This window comes from Bicyclus anynana, chromosome 6 (assembly GCF_947172395.1).
Source record: "Bicyclus anynana chromosome 6, ilBicAnyn1.1, whole genome shotgun sequence".
Classification (NCBI taxonomy): domain Eukaryota; kingdom Metazoa; phylum Arthropoda; class Insecta; order Lepidoptera; family Nymphalidae; genus Bicyclus; species Bicyclus anynana.
Genome location: NC_069088.1, coordinates 18252449 through 18269407, shown reverse-complemented (window position 1 = coordinate 18269407; position 16959 = coordinate 18252449). Strand labels below are relative to the sequence as shown.

Genomic DNA, 16959 nt, shown 5'->3' with positions numbered 1-16959 from the left:
ACCAGTGAAATGTCAATAAATGTGTCTATATCTAAATTACATGTTAACTATACAAGTACTTTTGTAATTAGATAGACTGAATCAATCCACAAATGTGTTCACAATTATTATTTCAATTATTTTTTTGAACTCATAGAGAGCAACTTCGATAAAGATATTGAAATATTTAGTCAAATGGATAACAAATTCTGATGAGCTTTACTTTAATTTAATTGACGTGGTTGCCATATAAAAGAGTTATACCCGATAGACCTATAGATGGACCAACTTAAAAAAATAGCTACTTGGGGCGCGAAAATTGCATACAAATTCCGTTGTTAATTAATTAGATAAAGTTGTTAGAACGATAATTCAGAGTCTGTCAAGACTAGAAAGCTGTAATTAGGCATGGCTTTATAATATTTATTACGTCTAGTGAAAAGAAAATTTGTGCTTTAATTATTTTAATCTAAGATCCTCTACACTCTGCCCATTCATTCGGCCAAGAGATAATAGGGTCTTAAGAGAATACTGCTACATGACATTCACGCTTTAAGAAATATCCATATTATACCAATTTTTTTTATAGATAGGTACATCCATAAATATTTTTTAGGCTGCTTCCTTGTTTTTACACTAGATTTTGTACATAGAATTTGTACCTACTCGTCTTTATTGACGAGGTAGAATTTTTTTTATATACTAGATTAAATAAAACATGTTATAGTTTATTACGGTTTATTAACAGCTGTCACCATTAACTAATTATATTATATTTTATTAATTAGTTACTCTCGTCGATTGAATATTTCCATAGGCATTTGATTTTTATTTTAACCTTCTTATTTACGAGCGATTTTCGATGTAAATTTTCTTGCAAGTCCATTTTTATTTTCGTTGTTTCTCCAATATTTTTTTCTAATTGTAGATATTTCTTTCAATTATTTTCAATTTTCTTTGTCTGTTAAAGAAAATGTGTATACTGTTAATATTTTTCCATTGGGTTGTATGGTGTCTTCCTTGTTATCGGTGGAGTATATCTTTATAACGTCGGGTAAGACTTCGTAATTGAGTTCATATTCTTTTTTCAATTGTAGATCTTCTAGTGCTTTTGCTCTGAAAAAAGAAAAAAATGTTAATTAAATCTGATATTTTCATAAATCCATTGGTTTCCTGTTATAGTTAAAGTAACTATCTTTTTTGCTTATTTTTAAATTCTTAATTTAAGGTTAAACTACAAATAAAATATTCCCAATACTCACATTGAATATTCAGTGACGTCAAACCGCAAAAGAGAAAACCCCATTTCCCGACCGCGCTGAATCGAGTTCCGGACGAGCATCTGAACTATTTCTGAGCTTTTTGGTGCATCGAGAGGAACCATCAAAACTACCTGTAAATAAAAGTATGTTGTATTTTATATAGTAATATGATCTATATCTTCGAAAGAAACGAAAACGAACAGAAGATGGTTTACTTAATGTTATATGGAGACCGATCGCCTATAAAACAGCAGCACTTTGCTGTGGTTGTAAAAAAAGTGTCTTACAAGGCGCTACACTGTGCCCGTTAATTTTAAACGTAGGTGTTAAATCTCACGTGCCTATAATGTTATTGGCAACTTCCCTTCGGTTTGTAATATAGCAATATTATTTGGTGGCAGTAATAACTGAAACTGAATAATAAAATGCTAATACTTAATACTCTTACTCAAAAAATACTAGCAATTTCCAAACGCAATATCTGCGGTTAGGTTAGACAATCTCAATATTATACTTAGATTGATTTCCTAAACAGTTAGGTATCCAGGATTCATTACAATAGACGTGATTGATAGAAAATATGAGAAGGACCACATTAACTAGGCAAATGGATAGATTTACCAAATATATCCATATCAGATATACATTAAACGGATCGTTATTGTTTCTCCTCGCGACAACCATACGACTCATCGTATTAGGTCGCTTATATCTCCCTGTACGAGCACGACTCTACGTGAGGGATAGCCCCTCTTATCCCTAATGCGTATCTACCTACCTATCACGTGATCTTCGAAGCACGGGGGTATAACACTCCAACTTCACTGGTACTGAGAATCACTTGAAAAAAAAATTTAAAACTAAATAAAGGTCTTCAGCCAAAGTCACTTTAGATGAAAGAGGCTATTAGTAATTTTACCTGTAAAACTTTATGGACTTTGTATTTATCGTGCAGGTCGGGAGCTTGCAAGCAGTGCGCGGAGAACAGCATCAGTTTCCTAGTCTTCGGGCAGCGCATGCACTGCGCCCACTTCTCCAGCAGCTGGGCGTCCCACGAGCAGGTGGAGGAGCTGAGCGCCAGCCCCCGGATCTGCGACCAGCCCCGTTTGTCCGCCTGTTGCTCAGCCAGCATAGTGTGACCTGGATCACAGGATTCCTGACTAAGCGTTTGTCATGTTATGAGATCAAATACATCTTATACTCATAATATTATTTCTAGCGGAGTTAAACACTCACGACTTCGTGCGAGGAAATCATTGTGTGCTTCCATCCCTTTGTAACTTATTACAATTTAAGTTTAAAAATAACGATATTTACAGCGATCTTAAAACACTATGTTTCATGTATATCCAATCCTCTAGAAACAATTTTTTTTTTAAATATTACTCCAAAAATTATCTTCTATGTTCTTTGGTTCCATTTAAGTATAAACCAATAATATTTTCAATCAGTGGCTTAGTCGTGAAAAAATAATATACAGACATACTTTCACATTTCAACGGTACCTTGAGCCAACATTCTAGCAACGTAGTCGGAGAGGATGATAAGGTTGGGCGTCTCCGAGCCGTTGACCAGACCGGGCCACGCGAGGCACGCGTTCTCCCGCACGAAGCGAGTCACCCGGGAGACGTCGGCGGGCCGGGCTCGTCTCACCCTCACGCGCACTTCGTCTTCTGTGCCGTGCGCCTTATAATAAAAATGGGTATTTTTTGTAAGCATTCATTGTCATTATCAGGGCCAGGCTCCCTACAGGCCTGGCCTGGCCTATCTTATTTAAAGGAGAGGAAATATGGAGCTTAGGCTCACTACGCTACTCCAATGCTTGTAAGCGGGCTTAGAGTTATGTTAAATTCATTGACGACCGCTATCAGATGATAATGATAATGAAAAAAGAAAGAAATATACATCCCAACCCTGGTTTCGAATCCAGGATCTTGTGATCCGAAACCCTAAAGGATAACCACTGGACCAATGGAGCAGTCAGTTGTGGGCATAACGAGTAAAAAATAAATTAAAATTTTCAAAATTTCAAGTACATAGGGTTAGTTAACAAACACTTTTTATATCAAGATTGACTATTTCAGAAGGCAGGTGGAAAGAGTATTTTCACATCTTATTATAATAACCTAGTTTTTGACTACCGCCTCAACCTTTGTAACTTTCTTGACCTTTCTTCTGTGCCGTATGTAGCTAATTACGGATAAGTTAATGAGGTTAGAATCTTATGTCAAGCCTACAAACAAAGTGTCTAAGCTTAGTAGCAGCCTGGAGTTAGGAAGTTGACCCTATTATTTGTATTCACGTGTTGTCACTGTCATCTTAACTTCTAACTAAATCTATCAAGAAACAAACTGGATGCTGCTCTGACAAATGACCAACAACTGGTACAATACAGAAATGAGTACCTGCCTACATGAGTGTTACGTGTACAATGTAACACAATATGTGTATATTTTTTCATCATTTGCAACATCTACTATCTTACTTCTACGCGTATTATAATGTAAACTTATCATCTACGGAGTAGATTAACCACATATAATATATTCTCTTTGACACTCTAAAAATTCATACTTTTGACTTGGAGCCCTTTCTTTTCTTTTGTCTAACATATTTTCTAATAGTCTACAATTATTAAAATCATTAGCTTTTCTAACCACTTATAACACCAAAATTGCTATTTCTTTTTTTTCTTCAACTTACCATGACTTTCCTGGTAGGATCTCTTTTAGGAGTATCAGCAAAATTGCGTAGACGTTGCTTTAGTGTAGAGGGAGAGAGAGGACCGCTGGTAAGAGCTACCGAGTTCCTCACCGCACAACTAGCCGGCAATAGTTTCAATAAACGGAGCACTGACATATTTTGATGGTAAATGTGAACACAGGAATTTTGGAATCTATGTTTTGTGTAAATTAGGCATGGTTACGAATTTTGGTTGATTGTTTCTATTAGAAATTTTGAAATATATAAAATACAATTCAGGGCATGGTGACGGCTGTGACAAATAAGCTATTTTTTCCTATTTTGAAACATGTCAAGAACGTGAAACAGGCTATTAAAACCGTGAAGGTTTTATATTTTCATAATTTTTGGTAATCGTAAACTTGCAGAAATCATAAAGATTTCTACAAGTTTTTCTTCGAATTTTCTGTCATTTTGATGTCAATTTCAATAACATTACAAAAAATAACCAACAAAAACCAATTAAATTTCAGTTTTTAAATAAAATGAAGATGAAATAGCCTTTGAAGCCCTGAGCAATGAATCGACTTTGGAATTTAAAGAATGGTTTCTTGCTACCAGGACGATCCTTTCAACCCTGCATAAATTCACAAGCCAAGCGTTTTAGAAAGAAACAAACACCGTGTGACATTCATTACTACCCTATAAACAAGAAACCGGTACAGTTTATATCCAATGCAAAATAATGTGTAGCAAAATGATGAATATTTACTTCCCCGGAAGCACAGTTTTTCTATCGATGATTTAGATGTCCTTCATGTTTTCCGATAGCTTCACAAAGTATTTCTATAAATTTAGCAGGATCTAGCATTGAACTTGCCATTGCCACATTATAAGATTGTTTCATTTTCTTAATAGATGGTTAGACACTTTAGCTATTGCTAACAGAGTACATTTTAGGAAGCGTGAAGTTTTGGTCGTTACCTTCTTCAAAACTGGCGTAGCTAAATATTTATTTAAGATATCCAAGTATTCCAATTTGTGTCAATTTATTATATTTTCACTGTGTTAATATTACAAAAAGCAACGGGATTTCTGAGTTAATTCAAATTTTTTGTGCAGTGCTTCAATTTACAAGATGTGACCATCGAACGAGGGAACCAGTGCCATGCAAAGCTCATCAGGTCATTCCTCTTCACACACTACTGGCCGCGGGAGCCCAGTGTGGTGGGGCTGTGGATGTGTCTCAACAGCCCCTACCTGGAGACACTCACTGACAAATATTCCAATACAGGTATCTGCTATAGCAACTGAATACGAATCTCCTTTCAGTGTAAGAAGGGTTATGGATTAGTTCTCCACTCTGACTTTCGTCTGAATTAATTAAGTTTGATAAAGTACACTAAATATACCAACAATAAAAATGGCTTCAAATAACTCATATGTTAAGCGTATTCTGGGATGTGCTATTTATAATCGTATTAACCATCAATAAATATACTGCAACTGTAGTAGGTAAATCATTCGCAACCCATGTTCGGCTCAGCATAACATAATGGATATCATTTTGTTCTCCCAGGTGATCGTCTATTAGCTTTTGAATTCCTTCATCGTACGAAAGAGAAGAAGCTAATTGGCGTGAGTGTGGCGAACAAGACGTTTCCGTGGATGGTCGACGAGTACGAGGACTGGGCGCACTACACCGTCTGCAACGCGGAGCGATATCGCATGTACTTTATGGCGCATTGTTTGAAGAGTCCCAGTTTATTCAACAAATATAATGTCAATTTTTTGTACGATGTGAGTGTCTTGTAAAGAAAAAATACAAGTAAAAATCAGTGAAAGTAAGATTCTAAAGCTAACATCCATGACTTATTAACAATTGCCTACGAATATAATATAATTAGATTACCTTTCTATTGTTATAGATATTTAAATCTAAAGCGAAAATTGGTAAATGCAATGATAATTTAGACTGATGAAGACGTTTTATATTTCTACCTTTTATGAATTTTTATTTCGACAGATAGAGGTTCTGGGAACAGCTTCCGAAGTGGCAGGTCAGGGCGTTGCTACTCTACTTCTGAAGGCAGCGCTAGAGCACGCAGAGGAATCCCGATTCCCATTAGCGCATGTCATCTCTGTTAGTCATTACATGTAAGTATTGTTCCACAGTCGTTAACCTTCCTTCCTTTGCGCGACTAATCAGAAATCAGAATCAGAATATTAACACTTAAGACTCAGGTTAACAGGCACAAGACAGCTTTAGCCTATAGAACGAGTAGTGGTGTGCTTTGTGAGCTTATCCGGAGATATTGCCGTGCTTAATTATATTGTTAGGCAACATAGTTGTGTTCTTGTCTGAAATCTACGGTGTGCCGGTCAGATTGCAGGCACAATGAAGTATAACTTACATCTCCAGTTGACAGGCACTAGTTATCGCTTGCATGTACTGCTAGTTGCTGTGTTATAGGGAATGGTTTTCCAAATACCATCACGTGGGCAGTATGCCCACATTTGCGTTAGGGACATATCTTTCTAAATAAAAAGTTATGCCCCTAAAACTTCAGAAGTACCTACCACAAGCTATTCTTCCTCACGATATTTCTCTCATTAAAACGAGTTCGTTCGTTATCAACCCATATTCGGCTCGAGTCTTCTCTCAGAATGAGAGGGGTTAGGCCAATAGGCCACCACGTTGGCCCAATGCGGATTGGCAGACCTCTCACATGCAGAGAATTAAGAAAATTCTCTAGGTATGCAGGCTTCCTTGAATGTCTGAGACACGTGATATTTAATTTCTTAAAATGCATATAACTGAAAAGTTGGAGGTGCATGCCCCGGACCGGATTTGAACCCACACCGTCCGTAATCGGGGGCAGAGGTCATATCCACTGGGCTATCACAGCTCTCACGAGCATTACAAGTAAAATAATAATAAAAACAACTATGCTTTAATCTCTCAGGTCAAAAATCTGTGAAAAATGTGGCATGAAGCGTGAGTGGTCCATGGAATATTCAGATTTCATAGATGAAGCTGGTCAAAGGGTTTTCTTCCCGCGAAGACCTCACCTCAATGTCAACGTGTACACCAAGCACTTCAACCCAGCGGCAGGGGGAAGGTTGCCTTGCAGTCCTCTACCAGTTTAACGTCAATTTATTTAGAACTCTGTACGTAATTCACCCGTAACATTAATATGCAGACAAATCATAATAGACAAAAGTAAAAAAATTAACATTTTGAAGATTATTTTAGTTTAATAAGAAAAACACAAAAAAATATTTTGAGAATAATAAATGAATTAAAGAAGTATTATTGTTGTACCTTTTATATCTAAGCCAATAAATATATAATAATTTTGTATGTTTGTTACGATTAGTTATTGAAACGATTTTAATAATTCTTTCACCAATGCAACGCTACATTATCAGCAACTAATATAGGCTATATATTCCTATGGAATAGGGAACTACGCAGGTGAACCCGTAGACGGCTACTAGTCTTAAAATATATGGGTATAAAAACTCGAAATGCACAAAATAATATTTACATTTATTTAGTTACAGCAGATTTATAAAATTATTTTCATATAAAATTTTACGAAACCAGTGTTACGCACTACCATGATAGTGATTATCTATTTTTACGAATCAAAACAAATTTTATTCTCAGCCAAATGACTATAAATATTTATGATACAAAAATTTGTTAAACTTATATTCACCAACATTATTATGAAGTCTCACAAAGTGCCAAACATATAGAATTTAGATAGGATATCAGTAGAATATTTGAAAAAGGGCGTAGAAAAATTTCACAATAATCTAGACTCTAGTTCAATCAAAAAGAAAAGTCTAAACGACCTTAGTACAGTTACAACAACCGGTCCATTTGTTCCGGTCTCTTGCGCGAATACAGCAGACACTGAACTTTTTATTCAAATAACTCACAAATGTACTGTGAAATTAAATTTCCAAACATTCAAAAGTACTTATTATTAAACTTTTTTTTACTACTGACGTGAATTCAAATAATAACCAGAATGAAGAAATATTAGTTAGATAAAGTCACAAAGCAAAAAAAAATTAAAACGTGTAAGCAGTAAGTCAAATAAATGGCAGAATAATCGCAATCGTAGGGATTGTTACTAGAAAACTTAAGAATTCAAAGGTAAAAAGAAGCCTAACTAATATTTACGGACGGCAAAACATTTAATTAAAATAAATAGAATTATATTCATCATTCATCATAAGACATAAACTAGAACTTTAAAAATTTAAAGTTTCTGTAGCACTATTCTTAATTTTCACTTATACATAACCGCGAAACACAATTATTTCACAGAGTTATTATAAATCTAATCTTAGTAGTAATTACTTAAATAGATTAAAATGAGAACATTTTAGACTTAATTGTGTTTTCAAATAAGTTTTTTAAGTAAGCTATATTAAATTAAGTTTTGTAAGAAATCGAAATCTGACATTTTAATTATTATATGTATTTTATTATAGTGTTCAGTTCTCTTACCAATTAATGTTAATTTCAATTACATGTTATGTTCTGAATGAAAGTTTATCCCAGAAGATTCTTAGGATATTTATTTTACGATTCTATCTTATTTATAGTATAGTATTACTTTTTAGAAAATTGAATAATATACTACATTTCATAACAACCTTACGCAATTCCTGTTCAAAACTATTAAACTTATCTATCTTATCTTAGGCTATGTGCTAGTGCTTGGAATAGCCCCATTGTGATCCATGGTCTTGCTTCCCTTTCTTCCCGTGTTCTGCATGGTGTTGCTTGTGTTCCTCATGGCCATGTTTACCGTGATATCCTTTGTGGTCTGCATCTATGTGGCCTTTGTTACTGAAAAATTATCAGACATATTATTGAAATATTAATTAAAGTAAATGTTATCGAATTGACGCTTTAATATCGAAACTTGTACACTTAATTTGTTATTTGATCATGTACATATACGCAAACTAGCATTACTAATGAATATATATTAGGCTGCAACATTACTGTTTCCTGTGAGTTTGTCTATTGGTTAAAGAGTTTCTTTGGAGGGAGGGAAGAGGAATATCGGTCATATTGGTGGTATTTGACATGAAAATTATGCCATCGTACACATAATACAACTTTTTACATCAAGTTACAATGAAAAAACTGCTTACACAAAATACACAAGTTATAAAAATAATATTTGAGATCCTCACAACAATCTCTTTAATTTTATATTTTCCATCTTGACCGCTAAAAGTGGTAAATACATTCAGTTTTTGTTTATGCACATCACACCTATGCTTTAAGATTACAAGAATTAACATTGTGTATCAGAATTCAACTTAATCGGTTCAGTAGATTCTGAGAAAATTTACTCTGACAGGTAGCTGAATCCTACACGAGTGATTCCGACTTCTGTTCTTATCTATTCAGACGTATGAAACTCTAAAACCATTCGAGGCTTACTTTCGTGCTTCATCACGGCAGAAATTCTAATTCCTTGCATGTTACTAGTAGATATTCACCCTCTTATTTCAAGATACAAAGAAAGCCGTTTCTGTCTAGTGTGGAAACCTTACCTGTAGCCCTTCTTCCCGTGTTGCATGACGTCGTGTCCGCCCTTGACATGGTGCACCTTCTTCTTGCCGCTCTCGTCGCTGGCGTGCTTGGCGTTGAAGTTGCCGTAGCGGTGGTGCTCGCCGTCCTTGTACAGATCGTCGTAGAACTTGTGCTCCTTCTGGAACTCGTCCTTCTGGTACTTGTTGTGGAAGCCTGGAATGTTGACATATGTTTTTTACCTTTGGACCTGCCAATTCATAAGCTAAAGATCTGCCAATGTGCTGCACATGTATTACACTAGGCTTGTAACTAACTAAATACTACTAACTCATCAATTATGAGTTTATTAGTGACTAACATTGGATTTAATAAATTAGATTTCATCTTAACACAAGAAGTAAAACTAAAGTCCAACATTATATCAGTCTAAGCCTAATATTTAAGTTACGTAAGTAAAAAGTAAAGAAAGAAAAGTTAGTGAAGTATTTAAGCTAAGTATTTATTATTAAGTTTTCTTTTACCATATTGAAAGTGGCGAGGAAAAAGAATGAATGAATGATGGATGATAGTTTATTCATAAAAATGTAGATTGTACACGATGGTACAAATAGAATTGAGCACATTTTACTACAAATGGTCTATGAATTATTTATCTATTATCTTATGTAATTAAATACATTTGAACGAAAATAAAAAAAAACTAAATCTAATAAAATATCACAATTACAAAATAATAAACTTCAAAAAGTTGAATTTAATATTTGAAGTGCGTTTAATGAAAGATGAGCCAAACTGTTTAGTACTCGTAAGTACGCGTTCCAGAGATGTCAACAACGAAGCGGTGCCAATTACTACTATCAGGTCAAAACTTCAAATACCCTCTCCAATAAGAAGGAAGCCCGCCCTATACTTCGCAGTTAATATAGGCAAATGGCGATGACGATACTAATTAATTTTAACTTTGATTCATTGCTTTCATTTAAGCTGTGCAAATACTAATAATATCTATACTTTTTATAAAGCATTATGTACAACTTTAGATAACTTCCGAATAATCTAGGTAGTATTTTCGGTTGCATTATTGAATGTTATAGTTGGATTACATTCAATGACGAAACGTTACTGCACCGCTCTGACCAACTTACGATGAAAAGGTTTTTATTCCGTTGTATTTGCCGTCACTTGCGTCTAGCGCCACCATTGTTTAGAAAAAAATTGTTTCGCGGTCGAGTGAAAGCGAATGATTTGTTACATAAAGTATTTTGTTGTCAGCCATTGATCGTCTGACCTTATGGTGATTTGAATAAATTGTTATTGTTATGCTCTCTATTCATTATTAACTTTCTGATTCTTTCGGTTAATTTGTGAATTACGACATTATCTATCTGTTTGGTGCACATAATTGTGATTATGTTCAGATAATTAAGTGTTACGCCAGTAATTCTGTTTGCAATTTAGTATCACATTGCCTATGAATTTTGTTTCCCAACTCCTATTACTATTGCCTTTGAGTCCCTCAAAGCACACCTCCCAAGGCCACATCCTGTGAGTCTGACTAAAGTTCCATCAAGCAACTTCAGTAAGATTCACAGGATCTTCAGCGTAACAAGCAAACCATTAGCCCACCAAGGAGTATCTACAGTTATGTATTATTAGATAATAATATGCGTTAGAGAAAAATATGAAACAAATATCAAAAGCACTGAATTACACCTTTTATTGTATTATCTTTTTTAAAACTTCGTCACTAGGTGGAATAGTTTCTGATGATAAAATATTTTATTACTTGGTTTTATCAAGTTTCAATTTCTAGTAAACGGATACTATACTTACGCGCTAAAATCAGCATTAAATTACTGACGCCTATATCTATCTGGTGTCGATGTAATTGGAGTTGCCTTGTCTTGTTTTATGCGTAACTTTCTTATTATGTACGTTTTATATTTAAAAATAAGATCAATAATACTTTTACGATTATTATTATAATTGAATACTTATACTTTTGCTAGTGTCAATCCACTGTATTGTTAATCTGTGTATTAATAAAAAATCGTGTTTCTGATAGTGTAATGTGATAGATGATGATATGCGATGTTAAAAGTTTAACTTTCTAAGTAAGTCGCTCCGATTTCGCATTTCTTAATATGTTACGTAAGAAAGATTCATTAATTTCATTCAAGACCGAATACTTGTTAATTTATTAGTAGGAAAGTATCATCATCATCAGCTCTTTGTCCTTATTTCGCCTAGTGGTCACTCACTTCTATCATTTCTTCAACACAATACAGTTTACTTCTCAAACACACGTGTGTTTTCATAACTATTCTCACACTCTCATCTATTTTTTGCTTTGTTAGATAAACTACTTTGTGAAGATTACCTTTAGTCTTGTGTCCTTTCTTGTGCCCCTTCTTTTCACCGAAATGCGCTCCCCTGGAGCCGTACGCCTCTTCCTCGTGGTGTCCGCGGTTGCTGGCTTCGTCGTGATGCTTCTTCCGCAGCCCCTCCTCGTCTTCGTACTCCTTGCGGTGCAGGTGGTTGGTCCTGAAGCCCTTTTGCCCTTTGTCTACAAAGTGGTCCGATTTTCCACCTTTGGATGACTGGAAATATATAACAAATTTATTAAAATACCAGCTTTTGCAGACGGCTTTGCGCTTATGAAGATTCATTTTACATTTAACTTTGGATGAGCGCCTCTATATATATTTTTTATCTCTCCCTCGCCTCCCTATCCCTCCTTGATGAAACTTTTTGTGTTAAGCGATAAACCTTTACCAATAAACATTCAGAATCGTATGTCTACACTATTAGTTAATGATTAGTGTTGTGAAAAAATAAATCAATTTCTGTGTAATCCGTAAACAAATAAATAAACATTATACAAAATGTACCTGTTCATTAGCTAAAATTAACATGATATTTATATGGCATGCAAGAAAATAGATCCATTGACGTATCAATAAAGACGTAATATTACTAAACTATTTTAAGTACCCACGTTGTAATTTCACGCCATTAAAATCTGTCTGTAGCTTGTCTGTTGCTTCGATCGGCAACAGGTGCCATGAGCATAATGAATACGGACATAGACATACGATGCAAAGATCTAAGCGTATCAGGTGGTATCTAATGTGGTATACATTATTTTTATTACTAGCGGAAGCTCGTGACTTTGTTCGCAGTCCAAAAATACTCGCATGAATGTGAGCTTTCATCTTTTAAGCCCCATTACATATTCATTGCAGTTTAACGAAAGTCACTGTACAAATAATCGTAAAAGTAACTCGAAAATTAGAGATACAGAAAAATATCAACCCTTTTAAACTAGTGACCTCTACTCCATAGAGGTGAAATTTTCAAAATTGTTGAATATATTCTATCGGCTCGTTCAATATATTCTATCGGCTTCATACCATTTTGAAAAATGGATTATTTATTCAACAAATATAGACATAAACCAAATTTTCAACATTTTCCTACCCATTGAATTGAAATGGTGGAAGGCGTAATTTCAAAAATTCTTAAATCGTCATAATCATTAACTATCTTAAAAGTACATACGCCGCCGGTCATAGGCCTCTCTTAAGAACTTCCAAACAACACGGTCTAGAACCGCCTGCACCCATGGGCTTCCCTATAAATTTTCAACCCGTATTTCACACCCTTCTATTTATATTTCGGTGACAAAAAGGTAGCGTAGGTATATTATTCTGCTCCTATACCAACATTCAATAAAATCGGTTCAGCGGTTAAACCTTAAAATAGTAATAGATAGACACACACAGACAGAAAGACTTTCACTTATACGGTTATCTATGTTCTGTGACTATGTAGTATGTTTAATATTAATTATTTTGAAAGTACCTAACGTAATAAATTGAGATAAGTACTATTACGTTTTTACTCTCTGGAGTACAGAGAAGTGACTGGGGCCGCAATGCACCCATGCTAACTGCCAGTCCACCAGACCCCAGCTGGCCGAGCGCCAAGCTGATGACGGCGCACTATTTATAGCGTTGAAGAGGTTAACAGCTGATCGCGGACACGATATTTGGTGACATTTTACAATTATTGTTAAGAGAGACAACCTATCTATACTCCATTGGGCAGGACTCCAACATGAGATACGAGGGCTTGTTTCCCTTCCTAATCTTCTATTTGGACTACTAACAGGGTTATTTGGAAGGAAAAGTTTTTAGATAGGTAGATAGAATTAGGTAGATTTTTTTGTATGACTATCTAAGTACAGTAATATTTAGTAATGTACTAATTAGTTCGGCTGTGGGTATATACATAATTAAGACGGTCTCATTGTTTTGAATAAATCAGCCTAAAAAAATAAATTACTCAAACTTCAAAACAAAAAAGTATTTCGTTAATCGCTGTTACGCGGAAATGTTCTTAAAAATAGGAATTCTATAATATTTAGAACCTATTATGAAATACCTACCTACCTAATAAGAATAAAATCTTCGCATAACCTGTATCTTGTAATACCTACTTGACCTTTGAATATTACCGCTTACCTCTTCATTATGTAATGTAGGAAGCGACAATTGCTGATAATAATTAAATACACAAACAAGTGATCAGGAAGACACTGACTACCAGAAAAACTCATTATCATTAAATAATATCTTATGACGTATTATGTTCTCACTTCTCATACCAATAGTAGGTACCTACCTACATAATAAAGTACCTTACTTGTGATAAACTTAAATGTATAAATCAAAATAACGAACGAAAATTATCATCTACAAAAAGTATCTTCAACATAATTGCTTCGGCGTCGAAATGAAACGATTGCGTCGGTGTTAGATGATGATTAAGTGGAGACGTCGAGGCCTCTGACCAATAAATTGGTCTAAGATTACTTAAGGCATCGTAAAAACGAACGAGCTTTGCTAATAACAGAGTACGGCAGAACTTTGCATAAGAAAACCAATCATACGAACGAGACTGTCTGCTTTTTTGCATTCTTTAAAAACTGACCTGAAAATTAGCTATAATTCGACCGAGATTATTATTAGGTCTTTTATTTTTAAAAATTATATTTTAACTACGTTGAATTCCAATTTACTTGGAAAGTTATAGTAATGGAATTAAAAGAGGGATGAAAGTTTGCATTATCAATATCTGAATTTGGTACATATTATAGGTAGGTATAAATACATTATTTTTCGAATTAAAAGCTTTGCCTATATGCAATCATATAGTAATGTATATCACCGGGAAGGGTTGATAAAATATTACAATACCTTGTACAATAAAATGGATATATTCTGTTTTGGCTTATCTTATCGAAGAGTGATAAAATAAATAGACGTGTGATAGTTACTATCGCTCGCCATTTTCATTAATATTCGCGAAATCCTATGAGTATGTACCTACCTGCGTAAAATGTAGTTAGATAGGTAGGTACTTACCTAAAATAATGCTGTCTTTTAGCTACTTATCTCATTTTGATAAAATTATAAATAGAAATAAATTAAAGTGTTATTACTAACTAAATATTTAAACTAAGTTTAAATCAAAATAGACGGTAATGATCAATAAACTTATTTGTCACTAGCGGACGCCCGCGACTACGTCCGAGTGGAATTTAGTTTTTTACAAATCCTGCAGCAACCATAAGAACTTCATTCCGGGATGAAAAGTAGCCTATGTGTTAATCCAGGGTAAAATCTATTTCCATTTCAAATTTCAGCCAAATCGCTTCAGCGCAAAAGAGCACATACAAACTTACACACACACCCATAAAATATTAGTGTGATGTATCTTATAATAATAATAATATTATTATGTTGCCACGTTTAATGATGTCCCTTAGGCATGGGAAGCTTAATATTACGTTATGTACTAACATAATGGATAGCAGTTAAGGGAATATCATCCCATGTTTTAATGCTTTCATGCCTTAATGCTAAACAGTAAGATTATAAACATACCTTTCCACCGTGCTCGGCGTAATGATCTCCATGGTGGTCGTGGCCGCCACCGTGGGAGCCACCGAACTTGTGGGAGTACGCCTTGTCGTGATGGTGACCGGCGGCGGCGGAGAGATCCTCGTGAGGCGGAGCAGCCGGCGCTGGAGCCGACTGGGCGGGCTGGCTGGTGTGCGACACTGAGAAGGACACCGGTGTCGCGACATTGACGGCTTCCGCTGCGGGGCTCGCTCCGAAGGTGAGCGGCCCGGGTTGTGCTTCAGGATTCAGGTTACGGCCCTTGGGAGGAGCGACGTACACCTTGTGGTAATGCTCAGCGCTCGCCACTAACATCTCCTCATATGGCGGCGACGGCAACGACCCCGCATCGTTGTGTTCGTGCACTTCATATTGATGAGGCTTTTTAGCATCTCGACGCGATCTCTCTTTCTCGTATTTCTCACCGCGTTTCACTCTCACGTGTTCCTCGAAAGGTCCTTCCACGTACGCCTCACGTTTCTTCCTATCGTGGTCCACTTCTTTGTAATCGTTGTACTCTTCCAAGTCTTCCTCTTCAACTTGAGGGACGTCGGCGAGTGCCGTCGCAATGACCGCAAGGGTCAGGACCCAGACGGCTGTTCGCATGTTGAGTGAGCTGTAATACACCGTTTTTTATTAAATACTTATGGTTAATAACAGCCTTTCACTGTTGGCAAATGCTTATAATGCGCGCGGTCGGACGCGGCGCGGCTTTATATCGCGACAGAGTTCGGCTCGTTTGTGTTTCTATGTTTGCTCAAACGTTCGCGCGGGATAGCAGCGCAAGAGGGACTAAGCGCTCGCCGGCGGTAGAAAGCGATCAATTCATAACCAGATGCGAATCTGCGATGTTTCTTAGTCCCCTCTTGGTGACTTTTGCGAATTATTCCGCTACATTACATGTATATTAGAAACTCTTACCTGTTCCTCCGATAATGAAAGCGTGATGTCACTAAATTCGTAAACGACAAATGCAGCAGTACAAATTATTTGACTAGCGGAATGACTAGTGGTAATATTTTTTCTAATTCTACCTTCGACTTTTTACTTAACAGCTCTGTAGTCTAGTACTTCAGTATTGATGTTTTGTATTTTTCAAGCCATAAATTAAACAAATGCCTACCTACAAAAAATATTAAACTATTTAATGGAATGAAATTAAAATTGCTTTATAAAGTATCTATAGAACAAGTTACATGGAGTCATTTGTTATTTTCTTTATATAACCCTATTTAATATAATATGACACCAAAAGATAATAAGAATACTTATAAATCAGACAAAAATGTTTGTGTCGGTTTTACGAGTGTGATAGCATTTAAACATAGGTACCTACCTACCTATACCTATGCCTATTTGTAAATTCATTCACCTCAATGATATGGATATCGAAACCGATACTAATAAGTAATAATGCATTGTAATTTCGATATGGATCGAAATTATCACAGCGTTAGCTTTTAGCGTTTTCTGTTCTATGGAAAATACAATGCATTAT

The 16959-nt window shown here is 35.4% G+C and overlaps 3 protein-coding genes across 3 annotated transcripts; 1 reads left to right on the top strand and 2 right to left on the bottom strand.

Annotated features, from left to right (window-relative positions):
* Positions 1–54: 54 nt before the first annotated feature.
* LOC112052429 (uncharacterized) lies at positions 55–4100 on the bottom strand. The gene is made up of 5 exons (XM_024091498.2): positions 3945–4100; positions 2747–2927; positions 2161–2381; positions 1242–1372; positions 55–1095 (listed from the first exon to the last, which is right to left on the bottom strand). Exons 1-5 carry the CDS (start codon positions 4098–4100, stop codon positions 927–929), a joined length of 858 nt encoding a protein of 285 aa, XP_023947266.2. The 3' UTR covers positions 55–926.
* LOC112052432 (uncharacterized) lies at positions 2974–7285 on the top strand. Its single transcript, XM_024091505.2, has 5 exons — positions 2974–4642; positions 5046–5217; positions 5503–5723; positions 5950–6080; positions 6890–7285. Exons 1-5 carry the CDS (start codon positions 4502–4504, stop codon positions 7071–7073), a joined length of 849 nt encoding a protein of 282 aa, XP_023947273.2. The 5' UTR covers positions 2974–4501; the 3' UTR covers positions 7074–7285.
* A 170-nt stretch (positions 7286–7455) lies between these two features.
* On the bottom strand, positions 7456–16534 carry LOC112052428 (histidine-rich glycoprotein). The gene is made up of 5 exons (XM_024091496.2): positions 16383–16534; positions 15447–16077; positions 11876–12095; positions 9516–9708; positions 7456–8796 (listed from the first exon to the last, which is right to left on the bottom strand). Exons 2-5 carry the CDS (start codon positions 16065–16067, stop codon positions 8658–8660), a joined length of 1173 nt encoding a protein of 390 aa, XP_023947264.2. The 5' UTR covers positions 16068–16077; positions 16383–16534; the 3' UTR covers positions 7456–8657.
* Positions 16535–16959: the final 425 nt, after the last annotated feature.